Source organism: Hippocampus zosterae, chromosome 6 (genome assembly GCF_025434085.1).
Source record: "Hippocampus zosterae strain Florida chromosome 6, ASM2543408v3, whole genome shotgun sequence".
Classification (NCBI taxonomy): domain Eukaryota; kingdom Metazoa; phylum Chordata; class Actinopteri; order Syngnathiformes; family Syngnathidae; genus Hippocampus; species Hippocampus zosterae.
In genome coordinates this window covers 15,760,482-15,781,007 of record NC_067456.1, presented here as the reverse complement: position 1 = coordinate 15,781,007, position 20,526 = coordinate 15,760,482, and the positions used below count along the sequence as shown (strand labels likewise).

The 20,526-nt window shown below is 42.1% G+C and overlaps 1 protein-coding gene across 2 annotated transcripts; it reads left to right on the top strand.

Annotated features, from left to right (window-relative positions):
- The first annotated feature begins 1,002 nt into the window (after positions 1 to 1,002).
- On the top strand, positions 1,003 to 20,012 carry zbtb34 (zinc finger and BTB domain containing 34). 2 transcript variants are annotated; one of them, XM_052068018.1, is made up of 2 exons: positions 1,003 to 1,176; positions 17,053 to 20,012. In XM_052068018.1, exons 1-2 carry the CDS (start codon positions 1,120 to 1,122, stop codon positions 18,613 to 18,615), a joined length of 1,620 nt encoding a protein of 539 aa, XP_051923978.1. In that variant the 5' UTR covers positions 1,003 to 1,119; the 3' UTR covers positions 18,616 to 20,012. The 2 variants fall into 2 exon arrangements, with proteins under 2 accessions (XP_051923978.1, XP_051923980.1); XM_052068020.1 differs by lacking the exon at positions 1,003 to 1,176 and adding an exon at positions 1,183 to 1,425.
- Positions 20,013 to 20,526: the final 514 nt, after the last annotated feature.

The following is a 20,526-nucleotide window of genomic DNA, read 5'->3' as shown; positions in this document are numbered from 1 at the left end:
CCTAACAAGCATGTTTTGGGAATGTGGGAGGAAACCAGAGCAACTGTAGAAACCCCCCCAAAATCCAAGAGATCCGCATTTTCTTAACATCTTCTAATAATTAAGTGGATAACGCACACATGGTTGTGTGTTTCCTATACTTAGTGGTCAAATTCGAAATACTTTCATCAAACCTCAATGTAATCAACTAAATCCAGTGCATCCTTGTGTAATACATTTAGAGACATCAAATTGCTATGGCTAGATTATCATAGTCACCAAAATTATTAACATAATTATTTTATAATAATTATAAAATAAATAATAAAATAATTGCGTTTTTGATCAAAATTGCCATAACATTAATTGAGACATCATGAACCAAAACTGTCCAGTTAGCATACTAAGACATCTTCAAGTCTTGTATTTTTCTTTCATTATTATATAACCTAATCTTTTTAAACGTGACTTTATTTTATTTGACTGGTGGCATGAACAACAGTGGCCTGACAACGCATTTATTTCGTAAACGATTTTGTTTTGTACGTTTGGAAGGAACACTTTGTGAGTTTGTCACAATGTAGTCTCTGGCGCCCCTTTGTGGCATTTCTACAGAAGAAAGAGTCGTTTTAGTGTCGCACACATTTCAGATCGTTCCAGCATATAATAATTATCTGCACGTATATTATACAATAATAACTCGAGAGTTGAAAGATGACTGCTCTTAATGCTGCCCTTAACGCCCCCATTGATGTTCGTGATATTTTAAATGTTGTATTTTAAATGCACGTTGTATTAAGAAAAGCTAAACGTTATTAAATGTACTATTATATACCACAACTAGTGAAGCTTTAAAGACAACATATGTTACAATTAACACGGACAATTAATAAACAATCCCTCAGATCATACCATGGCTGTCACGGGTACATGATGTAGTACACATATCAACGTGAGTTTACGGTTTAAGTACATGTTTGATACGCGTGCACAATAACCTAGGCATTGTTCGCTGTAGCAAGTGTGGTACACACCATTTCAGAATTTCACACAACGTACATTGTGATTGTGAAATGAAAGTGGACTACATAGAATGTTATTGCACGCCACGGGTGCGGTGAATGAGACAAGAACATTCGCATGGCCACTTTGTGGGTTGAGAACAAACTGGATCCCGCCTCGTTTTCATTTATTATGGTGAGTGCGACTCGCATAGTGCGTGGAGGATATGTCTCTATACATTGCACTGGCATAAGCAAGGGAGGGGCTGCTGCAAAACTCCCCGATAGAATTAATGCAAAGAGCCAAAAGAACACTTCCTGTTGATGCAAAAATTGCAGCAGCAACTGTCTGACACATCTGGACTGGAGAGGGGGGGAGGCCTGGTCGTGGCTGTTTGCGAACTTGAAGGGGAATGGACACCGTTTAATGTCAATCTGCAGCACGGTGAGTCTCCTTGTTTTAAATGTGGCGTGGACTGGTGACGGCGTGCCGCAGTTCGCCATGCCAACGTGTGTTCTGAATCACTTCGCTAATGGTGGAATGTGGTGCCAGCGATTGCATGCTCGCGCAGGCTAGTGCTAGCTACCACCGTTGGCTAACATGGGTTGATCGCTAATTCGGCTAGTGAGCTAGCTAGCTGTATAGCCAGCCACCTTATATGACAGCCGACATAATGCATCTGTAGATCCACGTTTGTGAAAATGTATACAAGATTGGCAATCTTTTGTGCGTTGTGTACAACGTGAACCGACTGTCAAGTTGTTTCACGCGGGGTGTACATCGTGGTGTGTGTATATGTGTGAAGATCCGGTGTTTTTGTCTAAATGCTGGCTAAATGCTAAGCTAGCTAATGGAGTTAGCAAATGTTAGAATGCTTTTGGTCGTGGTATGGCACGGCCCTGTGAAGCGATGCACATATAACATGGTAAAAAGAATTCGGAACACTAGTCTTTTAGGTTCCACTTTGAGCTGGCGTTTGCTGCGCTAATGTCTTCCATTTTTGTGACCCACACGTTGGATTGGAATAAATGACAGTAAAAGTTTGACACCGCACATATGTGCTGTATTTTGTTTCGACAGTCGGTTTGTCACGATGTAAGCAAAAAATGTGAGCATAGAAATATATCACAAAACTGTCAGCAGAGCGATTGGGTAATCGGCCCATCATATTTTACATTGCAGTTAATTAGTTTGTGCAGCACTCTTATACTAACAAAACCCACTAAGCTGCAAGCAATTATGTATTTTCATGTTCCTCTACTTGTTATTGCAATGTTATGGCAGGAAAGAATAAAGTCGAGTTATTCACTACAGCTCACCAGACCCAGAACACCAGACCATTAACATGTAACTATTTCAGCAAGGATTTCCCATTAAATTATTTTGTGACTTTTTAGGCCACATCATTTTTCTTAGCCTATTTGTATGTGAAGCCTGGCACGTATCGTAATTCTAATTTACGGTCACTTAATAAGTAACAGTGTGAAAAAGAATTCCCCGAAATGGCAGTCTGTCAAAATGCAGTCTGGCTATATTGGCCACTTAAATCTGAGTATGGTGCAACAAGAATTCAGAAAATCCGATCGTAGGTTCTGGAAAAATAACGGGTTTTGTGTTGCGGGGAAAACATTGCTTCGTTTCGGAACATGTGTGTGATATGTTTGATGCGAATGTAAAAATCTGGTCAAAAATGCCTTCTTGTTAAACGATTGACCTAATTATTTGTCAACATATTTTTAACGTAACTTGAAACATTCTTGTAATTGGCAAAGTTTAATTCAATTTTGAACTTGTTTCTTTGGAAGATGTTCGTTTAAAGCAGGGGTGTCAAACCCACTTTCGTCGCGGGCCACATTTTAGTTACCGTTTCCCTTGGGAGGGCCGTTATGACTGAAACCATATAAGGAAGTCAAGCACAACGGTTTACTCCACTTTTGTTTAAGTTACTGTCATGGTAACAAGAAAATGCTTACAATATCATTCTTATTTATTACAGACGGGAATTTTAAACTTTGGTACAGATTTTAGCAAGCACCATGGAAGTTGACATGTTTGATTTGCTTTTGCTGGGCCACATAAGATGAGGTGGCAGGCTGGATCTGGCCCCCGGGCCTTGACTTTGACACAGGTGATTTGACCGAACTAAGTTACAAAGTGACAAACTGTGCTTGGCAGTTGTTTTCTTTTAAAAGCAGTATTTTTTTCATATTTCAGCCTGAGTTATAAACACCTAATGTAATTTTAAAAATATATACAACACTTAAAAATGTTAGTTTTGCTTCACATGGTAACAGGATTTTATTTTTTATGGAATCATGCAATTTACTTGTAACACTGTCAGGAACTTTTGAATGGATTTGGCAAAAACGTGTTGTGAACCTTCTGATGAATCTTGTGCATGCACCTATTAAGTTTGGCGCTACTGTTTTGTGTTTTTTGTTATTGTAAAGTGTCCTTGGGTGTCTTTAAATGTGCTTATAAGTAAAATGTATTATTATTATTATATATTACACTTAACTCATTCAATTGCAGCCGTTTTTCTCAAATTGGGACAGCCGGCCATTTTTGACCATATTAACAAATTTTCAAAGACCTTCAGAAAATACCTAGCTATACAAACCTACCAAAAGAAAGCTTTACCCCTCTTCTTTCATCAGGAAAAAAGTACAGTTCTACCTTTTTACAATTTTTCGTTAGCAGCAGTCGAACATGGGTAAGTTTCTTGAAAATACTCGTTTCCAAGAAAAAATCGGAGCAAAAACTTTCACCTTGAATCTATTTTTTATTTATTTTTTTGCATTTGTAATACCTCACATATCTAAACAATGCTTTCCTACTAATGAACATAACAATACAATAACAACAACACACAAAAATTTGATTGCAAAATATCAGTTTTTTGCAAGATAAGCGCTGCCCTGACGCGTGACCTATGCATGAAGTTTTCATGAATGTTGAACTTTGTGTATGTGTTTGCATGCCTTTGTGCTTGTGTTCGTCAAAGTTGACGATGGGACTTTGTCATTTTTTAAATTGCTTTTTGAAAAAGCTCTGTTGTAGATTTAGCTGCCGGTATTTATCAGCGTTATCGCTACCAAATTGCTTCCGAACACCACCTCACGCCCCCTCACGCCCATAGGACTGATTGCCTTACCACACTGCAGACCCACTCATATGGAGTGTGAAGCAAGATCTGATCAAGGCCACTCCTGCCACCTAGTGGTGATTTATCATACTGAAATCATTCTCACAATCTCAATACTGACTGAGAAGGATATTAATGTTTTTTAACCTGAAACACCCAAAACGTATTTTTACGTGTTGGCATTGAATGAGTTCATTTTCCTTGATGCTCTCGATACCTGAAGTTATAGGCCCTCCAGTCATTTCATGCATGTTAAGTTCTGCGTACATCGGAAATGAGCTAGTTTCTTTTTAGTTCAGTGAGTGATTGAAACATTATTTCGCCGTTGTGTTGATGTGATGGCACAACAGTATGTGATAGTTTGGCGTGAGGGAAGCTTGTAATGAGGACGTTTGGATAATAAATCGTTATGGAGATATGAACATTCAAGATATTAACATCGAAATGTGATTGATATCAGTCACGTGACCTGGCCACACTGAAAGCTCAGTCCAACCAACTGCATTCTTCCTTTTAAGTTTGGTGTTGATGGAGAGCTAAAGCAGTCCTATGACAATCATTTTGCCCAGGGAGGATAGCGAGAAATCCGCTTCTGTTTTAGCGACAGTTGAGAGACAGCCATGTGCTGTTGGTACACATATATTGTTTTAGAATATTACATGGTCACATTCATAATTTCAAAATTACCAGTGGATAAAATAGCAGAGATTGCTATAAAAATGCATGAGCAGCATTCAATTGAATGGGAGTGAGCCTCGCCTACCACTATGTCCGCACTTTCCTCATGATTATCGCCACAACCTATTTTTGTTTCAATGCCCATCTTGTTTTTGTGGATTAAAAAAAAGTCATACAATGAAATATATTGTATGGAGAGCCTCAAAATAGGATCCAGGCTGCATAGTTCATATCGCTGGGAGTCTACATATTACATTTCCACGTAATGCATCTATGTATGTATACACACCCATCATGTGCAGGGGTGAGTCATTTACAGTTTTGTTTTTTTTCATCACCACACAATGTATCCAGATTATCGTCACTTGGGTCATGCGTGGACATTTGTACAAAACGGCACATACGTCTGCATCTTAACAAAGGCACACACGCAAACACAACAAACACTTTTTGTAAGTTGTAGCATACATTTATTAAAGTACATTTGCAGCATGACATGAATGAAAGACTTTTTAATTTATTGCTCGGCACGGTGGTCGCCTGGTTAGCACGTCCACCTCACAGAACAGAGGGCATGGGTTTTCACCGGGTACTCTGGTTTTCTCCCACATTTGAAAAACATGAATGGTAGGTTGATTGAACGCTCCAAATTGTCCCTTGGTATGATTGTGAACACAGAGGGTTGTTCATCTGTGCATGTTCTGCATGAAGACAGCTGGGAAAAGCTGCAGCATGGTCGCAACCCCTGTGTGGATAAGTGGGTCAGATGATGCATGGATGGATGCTGACTTTGTTAATGTTGTTGGCTATCAGTAAATTGTCATACACAGTGATGAAAGTCCTCCGGATTTTCCCGAAATTCCGGATTTTGAAATTTTCATGAAAATTCCTCTGGAAAATTGAGGAAAAATTGCATAAAAGTAATCCGGATATTAGTTGACAACATTGAACGAACACGCATTTGAGTTCGTTGTTTTGTTTTCACGAGTGTAGCCATGTTGAGGCACTAACACGAGTAGCAGTAACACCCCTCCCCTCACATTCTCATGGCCTCCCCAATGTACATGACAGAAAAGGCATCAATTATGATTTATGTTGGTCTGCAGAATGTCAGAAAATAAGGGGACGTTTTGTCCGATAATAAGAGTGCTTCAAGTAACACTTCGGTTTTCAACTGTAGTTTCTCTGTCTGAACATAGCATGGGACCCGTGTAACCTTGAAGAAGAAATCTGACGTGATGTATATCATGGCTCTCGGCTACACCGTAAATAAATAACTAAATACAAGACTGACTATAGAGATTACTACAGCCATCAAACTTGATTGTCCCTACAGCAATTCTGAAACCATTCTGAAACTCTTTGCGACCATCGAAGTTTTGAGATGAGCGCAACGAAGTGAGATGCTAATGCTCGTCTTCTGCTGGTGGTGACGTTCGTTCCCATAATAGGCTATGCCAAAGCCTGTGCATCGAAAATAAGCCATAGCTTGCGATTCTCAAACTCTTTTCATGAGGCAGAATTATGATTTTTTTTTTTTGCCAATGCCAAAACTTGTGCTATTCATACAGAGCATACAGCCTGTATTTTTTTTCTTTTGTTTTTGTGACGCCAATGAACATACCGCAGCAACACTGCACAAGCACGTCATATGATAAGATAAGATATCCTTTATTCGTCTTATCATATATCATATGAGGTAGCCACTTGATTCCCTGAGTGCATTCATTGTGTGGTGTAGTGGAAATTTGACATTTAACAGTGTTAACTTACACCACACGTCCTGTTCTCTGTACGTTTGCTGTGCAAGGTTGCGTGTCAGACTTATAACCCCTCCCAAGAACAAACAAAAAAAATGGTATAGGAGGGTCCGCGCCCCAGTGGAAACACTTAATAAAGTTATCAGGACGTTAATCCTTGTCATGTGTGTCTCTGCTACCAATACTGTAGATCAGGGGTGCCCATTAGGTCGATCCTGATCTACCGGTAGATCTAAGACAGGTCCCAAGTAGATCCGAGGAGTGTCGAGGAGAAAAAAAAAACAAACAACCATTTGTGTGTCTTTGTACATGTTAGTAATATATTTGTGTGTGTTAATGTACATTGTACAATAATGATCTTATCAGTCTCATTTTCACCCCAAAACATATTGAAAAAATAAAATAAAGCGGGTAAATCTTGAATTTACGGTGGCGCGTGATGACGCCGAAAGTTGTTAGCTGTCAGCAGTCTGCAATTGCAGCTTGTGATCAGAACTGTTGCGCTCTATCTTTGATCGTTATTATTCTCATTCAGAGTTTGCTTCGTGTACAATTCACCAAGGGCACGGGCAAAGAATAGGAATCTAGGAGGGCCCAGGGAAGCACTTTAAAATGGTACGTGTGAGTTACGACAGTTAACAGGCTGCAAAAGTGCGTCACATGCCTCCGTTTAAGGCTGTTTCTTATCATGGCGTGTGTGTGTGTGTGTGTCTGTGTGCGTGTGTTTGCGTGCGTGCGTGCGTGCCGGTAAGGGTAGATCCCGGGAGGTTAGTTGATCGAAAAGTAGATCGCCGATCCAAAAAGTTTGGGCACCCCTGCTGTAGATGAATGTGTGTCATATCTAAAAGCTAACACGTTGTGTGTAAAATAGTGACATCCATGTCAATTCCTCTACTTCAATGGCAGTACGTTGTGTATTACTGGTTCAAGATAAATATGCAATGATGAGACAGTAATACTAGAAGTCTATAATTTTCTGAAGAAAGATACAACTAATTATAATAGAAGTAAAACTGTCAGGGAAAAATAAGTCACTCACTTACCAGAGTAATTTGGAGCAGGATTAGCCTTTTGAGGCGTGTACCGATTCGCCTGCGACGCATTCATTCATTCATTCATTCATTCATCTTCCGAACCGCTTGATCCTCACTAGTGTCGCTGGGGGTGCTGGGGGTCCTAGCTGTTTTCGGGCAGTAGGCGGGGGACACCCTGAATCGGTTGCCAGCCAATCACAGGGCACACAGAGATGAAAAACCATCCACGCTCACACTCACACCTAGGGACAATTTAGAGTGTTCAATCAGCCTGCCATGCATGTTTTTGGAATGTGGGAAGAAACCGGAGAACCCCAGGCCCGGGGAGAACATGCAAACTCCACGCAGGGAGGCCGGAGCTGGAATCGAACCCGGTACCTCTGCACTGTGAAGCCGACGTGCTAACCACTGGGCTACCGGGCCGCCATGCCTGTGACGCAGTTTTTCACAAATATTGACCGGTAATTAACAGTCATTAATCAACCAGAGTATTGTCTTATCCTGTTTAAAACAAAAAAAAAAATCAGTCAACAATAATAATGATGGCGATAAACAGCGCGGTGAACAGATTTCCTGTGATCATTCTTTCACTTTTAACTGAACTGCAGACTAGACAAACCAGGTAAAAGTGGACATTGTGAATAGGTCTGGGTATCAATTCAGATTTCCAGAATTGATTCACAAGGTTTTTGATTTAGTTAAGAATTTCAAGCAACACTACTTTTACTTTCACGGACAAGCAATACTGCAAATAGAAACTTAGTTCTCTAACTTGGTGCATTGTTAAAATGTTATTATGAATATTAATATGAAAGGGCTGTACAAATAAAGTTGAGCTGAGCTATTACCTAATTATGGTTTGAGTTGGTGGACAAAAAAGATAGCTTTAAGCGTATGCACTTACAGTAGTGGAAACCATTTTTGTCTTTAACGTTCCAAAACACACCCATATGATTGCTTTAGGGAGCCATAGCCCTAAATAACACCAAGTTCCAGGCAAAAACTTGTTTGTGCAGTCATGGTAGATCAACTTCGCAGCATAATGTTTAACTGTGTTGAGAGTTCTGGAATTTCTGGCTTTGATAAAGCACTCCCAAAAGTGTCAGTTTTCATCCCAATGTTTGCATGTGTGTGTGAATGTGCATGTGTGTATATATGTATGTATATGTGTGCGTTTCTAATGTATGTATATATATATATATATATATATATATATATATATATATATCCTTTATTTGTCCCACACTGGGGAAATTTACAGCCTCCAGCAGCAAGAATGTAGGTAGAAAGAAGAAAGGAAAAAAACAACACCGTTCAATTAAGTGCAATATAAACAGAAAACGGATAAATAGCAGTGCTATTTACAATTGTCTTTCACATCATTTAATTATTATTATTATTATTGTTGTTGTTATTTTTTATTCAGCAGCCTGACAGCAGTCGGTAGGAACGAGCGTCGGTATCTCTCCTTCTTGCAGCGCGGGTGTAACAGTCTCTGGCTGAAGGAGCTACCAAGTGCTGTCAGGGCGGGCTGGAGGGGGAGGGGGTGGGAGGATGGATATATATATATAAATATAAATCCTCAACTCACCCCTCGGGTGGTGTCCGTCCCTCATTCAGCTCGGGTCCTCTACCAGAGGCCAGGAAGCTTGAGGGTTCTGCGCAGTATCCTTGCCGTTCCCAGCACTGCACATTTCTGAACTGAGATGTCCGATGTTGTTCCCGGGATCTGTTGCACCACTCATCTAGTTTGGGGGTCACTGCCCCGAGTGCTCCGACCACCACAGGCACGACTGTCACCTTTACCTTCCAGGCTCTCTCCAGCTCCTCTCTGAGCCCTTGGTATTTCTCGAGTTTCTCATGTTCCTTCTTCCTGATGTTTCCATCACTTGGGACCGCTACATCCACTACAACGGCTTTCCTCTGCCCTTTATCTATGATCACGATATCTGGTTGGTTCGCCATTACCATCTTGTCAGTCTGGATCTGGAAGTCCCACAGGATCTTCGCTTTGTCATTCTCCACCACCTTCGGAGGTGTTTCCCATTTTGACCTTGGGGTTTCCAGTCCATACTCCGCACAGATGTTTCGGTAGACTATGCCAGCCACCTGGTTATGGCGTTCCATGTAGGCTTTCCCTGCCAGCATCTTACACCCTGCAGTTATGTGTTGGATCGTCTCAGGTGCCTCTTTGCACAACCTACACCTTGGGTCTTGTCTGGTGTGGTATATCTGGGCCTCGATGGCTCTGGTGCTCAAGGCCTGCTCCCGAGCAGCCAGGATGAGTGCCTCTGTGCTGTCCTTCAGGCCAGCCCTCTCTAGCCACTGATAGGACTTCTTGAGATCGGCCACTTCAGTTATGGTCCGGTGGTACATCCCGTGTAGGGGCTTGTCCTCCCATGCTGGTCCCTCTTCCAGCGCCTCATCCTCTGTTCCCCATTGTCTGAGACATTCTCTGAGTACGTCATCCGTTGGAGCATTCTACTTGATGTAGTCATGGAGCTTGGATGTTTCATCCTGGACAGTGGCTCTCACATTCACTAGTCCCCGGCCTCCTTCCTTTCGGCTTGCGTACAGTCTCAGGGTGCTGGATTTGGGATGGAACCGTCCATGCATGGTTAGGAGCTTTCAGGTCTTAACGTCCGTGGTCTGAATCTCTTCCTTTGGCCACCTTATTATTCCTGCAGGGTATCTGATCACTGGCAGGGCATAGCTGTTTATTGCCCGGGTCTTATTCTTGCCATTGAGCTGGCTTCTTAGGACTTGCCTCACTCGCTGGAGGTATTTAGCCGTAGCCGCTTTCCTTGTTGCCATTGGCTTGTGGTATACCGAGGCACTTGTAGCTGTCCTCAATGTCTGCTATTGTTCCTTCAGGGAGTGAGACCCCTTCAGTGTGGACTACCTTTCCTCTCTTAGTCACCATCCGACTACATTTCTCAAGCCCGAATGACATCCCGACGTCGCTGCTGTAGATCCTGGTTGTGTGGATCAGGGAATCTATGTCCCTTTCGCTCTTAGCATACAGCTTTATGTCATCCATGTAGAAGAGGTGACTGATTGTAGCTCCATTTCTGAGGCGGTATTCATAGCCCGTCTTGGTGATTACTTGGCTTAGGGGGTTCAGTCCTATGCAGAACAGCAGTGGGGAGAGTGCATCACCTTGGTATATGCCACATTTGATGGACACTTGGGTAAGTGGCTTGCCATTGGCTTCAAGTGGGGTTTTCCACATCCTCATCGAGTTCGCAACGAAGGCTCTTAGGGTCCTGTTCACCTTATACAACTCCAAGCATTCAGTGATCCATGTATGTGGCATCGAGTCATAGGCTTTCTTGTAATCAATCCAAGCCGTGCACAGGTTGGTACGTCGGGACCTGCAGTCTTGTGCGACTGTTCTGTCAACCAGGAGCTGATGTTTGGCTTCTCTGGTATCTCTACCAATGCCCTTCTGTGCTTCGTTCATGTATTGATCCATGTGTCCACTTATCTTAGCCGCAATGATGCCTGACATGAGCTTCCATGTTTGGAGAGACAGGTTATTGGCCGATAGTTGGATGGGGCTGCACCCTTCGAGGGATCCTTCATGATCAGGATTGTTCGCCCTTCGGTTAGCCATTCTGTGTGAGTCCCATCCCCCAGCAGCTGGTTCATTTGTACTGCTAGGCGCTCATGGAGTGCTGTGAGTTTCTTTAGCCAGTAGGTGTGGACCATTTCCGGGCCTGGTGCTGTCCAGTTCTTCATATCTGAAACTCTTTCCTGTATGTCTGCCACTGTTATGGTAACTGGGTTCTATCGGCCTTTTCATCACACCTCTCTGGGCCTCCGTCAATTGACTCACATCTTTCCGGGCCGCCTTGATCTTAGCCTCCAACCGTCTTTTCCATGGTGGGTAACGTATCTCATTGCTTCCATGGTTGCTCTTATAGCCAAGAATCTCCAGGATCACTGATGCTGAAGCGTATATCAGCTCATTGGTTTCTGTGATTGTTACGGTAGGGATCGCCCTCAGTGCTGCATTCACACTTTCCATGAGACTTTCAGATGGTACTTCACATAGCCATTGTAATCGGTTTCTAGGTTGCCCAGCTTTCATTCTCGCCATGATCTTAGCTTTCAGGTCAGTTGCTGCCTCGCTCAGCATTTCATTCATTGGGGCTGGCCACCCAATCTCATCATCTGCATTCATTGGGGCTTGCCTCCCAATCTCTCATATGACCTCCTCCTCTGATCTGGCAGCCTGGGGCCCTTCACCATGGAACCTGCGTTGTACCTCATCAATCTCAAGTTGTGACAGCAGTTGGAACACTGAGTTACTAGTTGTTTCTTGGTCAACCGTGACTGTGGGTTTCAAAGTAACCATTTAGCCCACATTCTCTGCATGTAACCCCTCTGACTAGGGTTGCTTGAGTAGTAGCATTCCAACAGAGCCATGTTATCGCATGTTATGCCCATCTCCGCTTTGTTCCAGTAGCCCATTTTTCATCAAGGTGCTCTGGTTCCCCAGCACCTGACGCAGACCTTGTTTGACCGGGCGATGTCATTCGTATTATCGTCTCTCATCATTGTATGAGGTAGGCATTAGCGTGAAGGATCTTGCCCAAGGACCCACACTGGATGGTGTTATGTGCTCATTTTTGCCCCAAGCGGGATTCGAACCACCGTCTCCCGTATGCCAAACCGATGCCTTACCAACTGAGCTACCCAGCCGCTGACATATATATATATATATGTACTGTATGTATGTATATACAGTATATGTACCTTAATATATACACATATATATATATATATATATATTCAGAAAGAAGGAACTCGAGAAATACCAAGGGAACAGAGAGAAGCTGGAGAGAGCCTGGAAGGTAAAGGTGACAGTCGTCCCTGCGGTGGTCGGAGCACTCGGGGCAGTGACCCCCAAACTAGATGAGTGGTTGCAACAGATCCCGGGAACAACATCGGACATCTCAGTCCAGAAATGTGCAGTGCTGGGAACAGCAAGGATACTGCGCAGAACCCTCAAGCTTCCTGGCCTCTGGTAGAGGACCCGAGCTGAATGAGGGACGGACACCACCCGAGGGGCGAGACGAGGATTTTTTTTATTTTTTTAATATATATCATTGGGTGATATTTCAGGGTAGAGCTGAGCTGAAAAATGTATCATGGTATAACTAATCTTATGTCAGTTCTATCAAATGTATTTTCTATTTGTATCGATCGTGTGTCTATACATCTTGATATTGCTTCATTGTTAAGCCTTTTTTCAGTGTCTGACATTCAGACGTATTGAGTGGTGACGAGGGATATAATGATACAGCAATATCTCTATTAAAATTGCCACAATGTCATCATGACGTCTCAATAATAAAAGCACCATAATTGAACGGGCCAAGTTATGTTCCAATTGTGCAGTTCCAGCAACCTTTGCTGATTAGTTTATTGGTGCATTTTAATGTGTGACCAACGTAGACCATGATATTTTGCGCCGCTGAGCCAATAAGAGCAAATGACAAGAAAATGACGGGTTAGTGTCACCGCTGGTATATACAAAAAGGAAATATTGTGCTTTTTTCTCCCCTTTCTTTTAATAAAATTGAATTTTTATACAATGTCATAACCTTTTCTTAATATCACCAACCTCCATTTGTCATCATTATCATCGTCTGTAGTGGTGACCTTGTTGGGCCACGGTGCTAATTTGTGGTGACCTTGTCACAACCAGTATTGGCCCCATCTATTACAACATAATATGATAAGTTGCCATGAGCGTCTTATTTACTGTTTAGTTGTGCTAACCTCAGGAAAATCAAGGCAATGCAATTGCATAAGTTAATCTTGATCCTTCCAAGTTTGAAGAAAGTGGATTCAAATTGAAGCAAGTTACCGCGATATACGTATGTGGGATTGATGGTTCACATTTGTTCTTGTGGGGACTAGCTGCCATATTCATCACTGCACAGGATGCTTCAGTTAGCACACTAAAATTGCCCATCAAACATCTGTCCATCCATCCATTTTCTGATCCGCTTTATCCTCACGAGGTTTGCGGGCGTGCCGGAGCCTATCACAGCCGTCTCCAGGCAGTAGGTGGGGTACACCCTGAATTGTTTGCCTGCCAATCACAGGGCACACAGAGACGAACAACCATTCGAAACAGTCACACCTTGGGACAATTTAGAGTGTTCCATTAACCTGCCCTGCATGTTTTTGGAATGTGGGAGGAAACCACAGTTCCCAGAAAAAAAACCCACGCAGGCATGGGGAGATCATGCAAATTCCACACAGGAAGGGAGCATAATCTTTCATAATTTTGCAGCATTAAATTGGGAATTTCCCCATTGTGAGACAAATAAGGGTTTTCTTTGTCTCATCTTGTTTTATCTTAATTGAGGATTATGTAACTCGTTAATCTAAATGCTTAACTGTAATTGATAAGAGAACATTAAAAACATTAATATAGTTTACAATTTCACCTGCATTTATACTCAGATCTTGCTCAGTGTGGCACTGGACTATAGGCACAATGTGACGTACTGGATGGCCACTGTCTTACTGTAAGATGAAAAACATGGCAAAGTTGGTCACAGATCAGAAGCATTAAGCGTGAAATGAGTCCTGTACCAAAACAGAGGAGGGGTTTGATGAAGTCCAGTGATAGAATTATTTTGTTAATCAATTAATTAATTAATCAATGTGTCGTCATTTTAATTTATTTCCAATACTGATTTATATTAATTATTAATATTTCCTAAACACCCAGTTATAGAAAGAATATGTTCTTTTAGTTAGCTGCTCATGTATGTCAAAAAACCACAAATTCATATTGAAAGGTGACAACACAGTTGTGGACGCTGCCGTTCTAAGATTTTGGGCTTGAATGTGGGCTCTGGCCTTCCTGTGTGGTGTTTGCATGGGTGGGTTTTCACCAAGTACAACATCATGTCCGTTTCTCAACGGGAGCTTTCAGACCCTCGTGTTCTGTTTCAATTAGCGGCATGTGTCCGTTTCATAATGTTAAAATAACTTGGTCATGCTACCCCCTTTGGTTGCAGCAGCCTTGAAACATAGTCATTCTCTACTACATTAAACCATTTTTCCCCTTTGATTTGTGATCAAGTCAAGAGTTTTCAAGTGGCAGTCAACTCACTTCACGACAAGCAGCAGCTTTCCAGTTAATGAACAAGTCTTCAGTGGCTTCAAGCTGTTTATTGCAATGTTTATTGTCAAACTGAACATAAAACAAAGATGATTACCAGTTTTGTATTCAAAACAACATAGCTTTGCTTGAAGTAAGGCCATTTAGCTTTAAGTTAACAAACAATGCAAAATGCTGTAGTTTGGCTCACAAATAGTATCAGTCTTGAGGGGTTAGAACCTCTTAAAGGCCATTGATATTTGCACACAAACGGTATCTATAGAATATGTTTTATTTGAAAGTGATTTTCTCAGTACTCAGAAACTTTACTATAAGAATTAAGAAATACTGGATCAAAACATACAGTTCAAAGCCAAAATAGACACAAATGTCAAAACACAAGTGTCAAGAAAAGAAAAACAGCAAGAAATGAGTATCAAAGGTTAAAAGGTGTGTGTGTGTGTGTGTGTGTGTGTGTGTGTGTGTGTGTGTGTGTGTGTGTGTGTATGTATTCATATACTGGTGTGTACACACACACACACACACACATATATATATATATATAAAGCACATACTGGAGGTTTATCGGTTTTTTTCTTTCTTATATTTTTTAAAATAATTTTGGGGGTTGATTTTATTTTTCACAATGCATTTCAGTGGCCATCAATTATATGCAGATTCTCGCTCTTTGAAGCCTGGTCTTTCTCCCTCCCAAATTATGGTGGTCCGCTGTTTTTGATTGATTGATTGAATTGATTTGGGGATAGCACAGAGGACAGGCATCACCGACATTAAGATAAGATAAGATAAGATAAGATATCCTTTATTTGTCCCACAATGGCCACACATGGCCACAATTTATTAAAACACAATAAAGCCCCCAAGGCCTTACTTATTTCCATTGTGCTACTTAACATGCAGGAAGACATAATACAAAGAAAAAAAAGGGCAGCATCGTGTTATCAGCAAATCTAATAGATAAAAAAAAAGCATTTCTCGCTTTCACTCAATTCATGTAAAAGCTATGCACACACGTACATAAAAATAAAACATTATTTTTTCTGTTAAATGCAAAATCGGGGTCAACGCAGCAGCAGCACATTAACACTGTACTAAAATTTAAACTACAAATTAGATTATTAACATGAAAATGAATGACTACGTGTGCACACCATTGGAAGCCTTTACAAGCCAAATATTACAGTATATAATGGTTCTTCATAAAAATTCACAGAGAGATCAATCTAATAGTTCAGAAAATTGTTATCACTGGTAAAGTCTTTTGCGTGAGACGTTATTCAGATGTTTTAAGCCTAACACAACCCATTTTCACCCACCCAATTCTGAATGTATTGAATTCTACATATACATGCATGCACCGTGCACTGGTAAAGTCTTTTGCGTGAGACATTATTCAGATGTTTTAAGCCTAACACAACCCATTTTCACCCACCCAATTCTGAATGTATTGAATTCTACATATACATGCATGCACCGTGCACTGGGTGTTAACTTTTTATCTCAGCCAACAGTATGTCTGTACTACATTGTTCACTTGCCACCCCAAAAACAATGTTGCCAGACCCGTTCTACATTTTTTAAGACGCCAAGTGACCCAACCGCACGTTCCTTTGATTGCGGTTCAAACTATGCATCACAAGTTTGGAACAACGCAGAAGTGATGACCAATCATAATGTCAGCTCATATCACATGATCTGTCTGGAAAAAAATAACGTGGAGAATAGTAGAAGGGGAGTTTGCAGTTTTTAGCCTGATTTCTGTAATCCTCATTTGCATGACCGTGATTCTACAACCAAGCCATTCATATTTGCATGCAGTTCTGAATTTTCTATTATTTCTATTAGTTCCTCTGTTACCAAAAAACAAAAAAAGTGTTCATCATTGTATAAATACTTCATTTCTGAAATTGTCTGAATTGTATAAATTAATGACAAATGAGCAGAGGTCGTGGGTTCGATCCCGGCTCCGGCCTTCCTGTGTGGAGTTTGCATGTTCTCCTCGGGCCTGTGTGGGTTTTCTTCGGATTCTCCAGTTTCCTCCCACATTCCAAAAACATGCATTGCAGGTTGACTGAACGCTCCAAATTGTCCCAAGGTGTGAGTGTGAGTGCGGATGGTTGTTCATCTCTGTGTGCCCTGCGATTGGCTGACAACTGGTTCAGGGTGTCCCCCGCCTACTGCCCGAAGACGGCTGGAATAGGCTCCAGCACCTCCCGCGACAGTTGTGAGGATAAAGCGGATCGGAAAATGAATGAATAAATGTTTCTTTACTAATGTTTTCTGTTTGTTGTCTTTCCCTCTCAGGTGGTTGACAAACTGGAGAAGCATATTCAAGAAATGGACGACGGCAGCTACATCGAGTTTGATGTGCCGGAGTTCAGCAACACCGTCCTGACTCAGCTCAATGAGTTGCGACTACAGGGCAAGTTATGTGACATCATCGTTCACATACAGGGTCAGCCATTTCGCGCCCACAAGGCCGTCCTGGCAGCGAGCTCACCCTACTTTCGAGACCACTCAGCGCTCAGTACCATGAGTGGCCTTTCGATCTCAGTCATCAAAAGCCCTGAGGTGTTTGAGCAGCTTCTTGCATTCTGTTACACAGGTCATATGTCCCTGCAGCTCAAGGACATTATCAGTTTCCTGACTGCCGCCAGCTTTCTGCAGATGCAGGTCATTATTGACAAGTGTACTCAGATCCTTGAGAGCATCCACTCCAAAATAAGCCTCCCAGTTAATACGTGCAGCCCAGAGAAGGATGATTCGCAGACCGGTCGCAACGGGGTCAACGACAGCAATCTCTTTGTCAATCCCACACAGATCTCCCCCCCTTACTACTCCCGTCAGAGTCACGCAGGACACGAAGCACGCTTGGATCTTGCAGGAAAAGCCCTTGGTCGTGGACGGCTGCAGCAAGAGGAAGGCCAGTCAGATCGCGGGAGCACCGATAGCGTGTCCGAGCATGACGCACCCATGGAAGGAGAAATGGAGCAAGTGGAACTAATTGGCAAAGATGGGCAAGTAACGGATGTGCACGTGAAAGTAGAAAAAACGGAGAGACCGACCTACTCGGACAGTTCCTCAGCTGGCGATGATGGCTACCACACAGAGTTGGTCGACGGAGAGCAAGTTCTGGCTGTTAGCGTGGGTTCTTATGGTCCAGTTATCCAGTCTGCTGCCTATTCTTACTCAGGGCTGTCTTCGCCATGCTTCGTTAACCTCAGTAGTTCCAGTCCATCCCGTTCCATACTCAGCGGCTTCAGAGGCGGGAGAGCCAGAGCAAAGCGCCCCCTGGCCATCCCGGCAGCGGTACTGAGTCACATCAAACAAGGGTCAGATGACAGCGAACCCGCCGTGGGACCCGCCGTGTTGGAGAACGACTTGCGAGAGCGGAGTCTGAGGAGTCAGTGGTACCCGTACAACGAAAGACTCATTTGCGTCTACTGTGGTAAGACCTTCAATCAGAAAGGGAGCCTCGACCGTCACATGCGCCTGCACATGGGCATTACCCCATTTGTTTGTAAATTCTGTGGCAAGAAGTACACAAGGAAAGACCAACTGGAGTACCACATCCGCGGCCACACGGACAACAAGCCCTTCCACTGCCAGATCTGTGGAAAATGCTTCCCATTTCAGGGCACCCTTAACCAGCACCTGAGGAAGAAGCACATGGGAGTGTCCGAGAGCAGCAATCATATGGACTCCCCAGAGAGGACGGAGGCAAGCTCGGATCAGAAAGACCCGGACGAGACCGCTGAGGGGATAGCCTATGAGGCACAATATGCAGAAGAGGCAACAGCCAATGATATGGAGGAGAGTTCCAAATGCAGTCCAGAAGAGGCTCAGGCATCCAGATGTGATTATTAGGTTCTGCTTCAGGTTAAAGAAGCTTTAAGATTCGTTTGTTGTTGTTTTTTTTTTTCAAATCAATTTAAGGATTTTACAGCTCCCTCTCATATGGATGTTTCTTACTAAAAGGGGTGCTACCAATTTTGTGAATGCTCGGTGTCAAATGCAGAGGCAAGCGAGTTACTTCGGGAGTGACATCTTACTATTTTTGCTGAGATCCCATTTATCTACACTCACAACACCCTCCTCCAAGCTTCCCTTCCCCCAGATGATTTCTCTTTATATCTGTCCATGTTTTTAGAAACATATTTACAGAGTTATATAGGCATGTTGCAATAATTGAAAATGTGAAAGCTCTGGTAAGATGCTTGTCATATCACCTTTTTACCTGACCTGTTTTTGCACATACGGCCACAGGAGGTCACTCACTCACTAGGAATGATCTATTCTCTCTTTTTTTTTCTCTTTTTATTGCAAAGCGTTTTGTGACATATCCGTTCAATACCTCATGATACAACCAACTACATACTCATCACAGTATTCTCACTTCAATGGAACTTACTTGGTTCTACCTCATAGCCAGTAACCTACCGGGCACAGACACATTCACTGTTATAAATTCATTTTAAGGTGCATGTACAGTGTTTTGCCAAACCATTTAAAGAATATGCTCTCAATCTATAGCCTTCATAGACAGGGGATTGTATGGGTTAGACTAACAAGGAGAGTTGATTTGCTCAAGTGAATACATTAAGTAGGCTCGTGTTTGTTTTTTTGGAACATTAAGAAATAGATGTTAAACCGATAGCCCAGTATACTTCAAGTTAGCAGTTTGCTGTCTAAAGTGTTTTCCCAACAAAACACGGGATTTTTACCTCATCGCTAATAGTGGTGGTGTGCTCTTATGTAATCACGGTTTTAGAAATGCGAACTGTGAAAAGGGGCTGACTTGAAGTCCCACATATTCCCCCACACTGGGATTTGATCAGAATGCGCAACTTCTTTAGACCCGGGTTAGGTAAGCTACAACTCATTATTCATTCACTGCAGTCTCAACAACTCCCGGATCTGTTCATGCTAAGTAAAACAAAAGTACTTGTGTCATGTCAATAATATGCAAAAAGCAGCAAAGGAATCTCAGCCATTTCGACATGGTTTTTCTTCCATTATTTGCAAGGACTATTGTTTTTTTGTTTTGTTTGTTTGTTTTCTCCTTTCATTCTACTCGACAACCCCATCTCCAATGAAGTTGGGAGACTGTGTTAAACATAAATTAAAACAGAATACAATGATTTGCAAATAATGTTCAACCAATATTTAATTTAATACACTACAAATAGACATTCAATGTTCAAACTGATAAATGATGTTTTTTTTAGCACCTAATCCTTTACAATTTTATGGCCGCAACATCCCCCCCCCCCAAAAAAAAGATGGGACAAGAGTCGTGAGAAATTTTAGGATTGCTCATCAAACACCTGTTTGAAGCATCCGCCTGGTAAACCGGTTAACTGGGAACCGGTGTGCTCCACAATTGGGCATAAAAAGAGCTTCCCTGAATTGCTCAGTCGTTTACAAGCAAAGATCTGGCAAGGTTCACCTCTTTGTGTACAATCTGCGTGAGAAAATAGTCAAAACGGTTCAAGGACAATGTTCCTCAACATACGATTACAAGGAATTTAAGGATTTTATTACCTACAGTCCATAATATTGTCAAAACGTTCAGAGAACTTTGGCAATATCACTGCATCTAAGCAGCAAGGGCGAAAACCACTATTGAATGCCCATGACTTTCAATCCCTGCATCAAAAACTGACATCAATGTGGAAAGGATATCACCACATGAGCTCCGGAACACTTCAGATAACAAATGTCAGTAAATACAGTTAGGCGCCACATCCATAAGTGCAACTTAAAACTTTTATGCAA

Coding starts and splice junctions, on each gene's coding strand:
- zbtb34 (XM_052068018.1), top strand. CDS start 1,120: ATGGCCACTTTGTGGGTTGAGAACAAACTGGATCCCGCCTCGTTTTCA. Junction 1,177..17,052: donor CCTCGTTTTCATTTATTATG/GTGAGTGCGACT, acceptor TTTCCCTCTCAG/GTGGTTGACAAACTGGAGAA.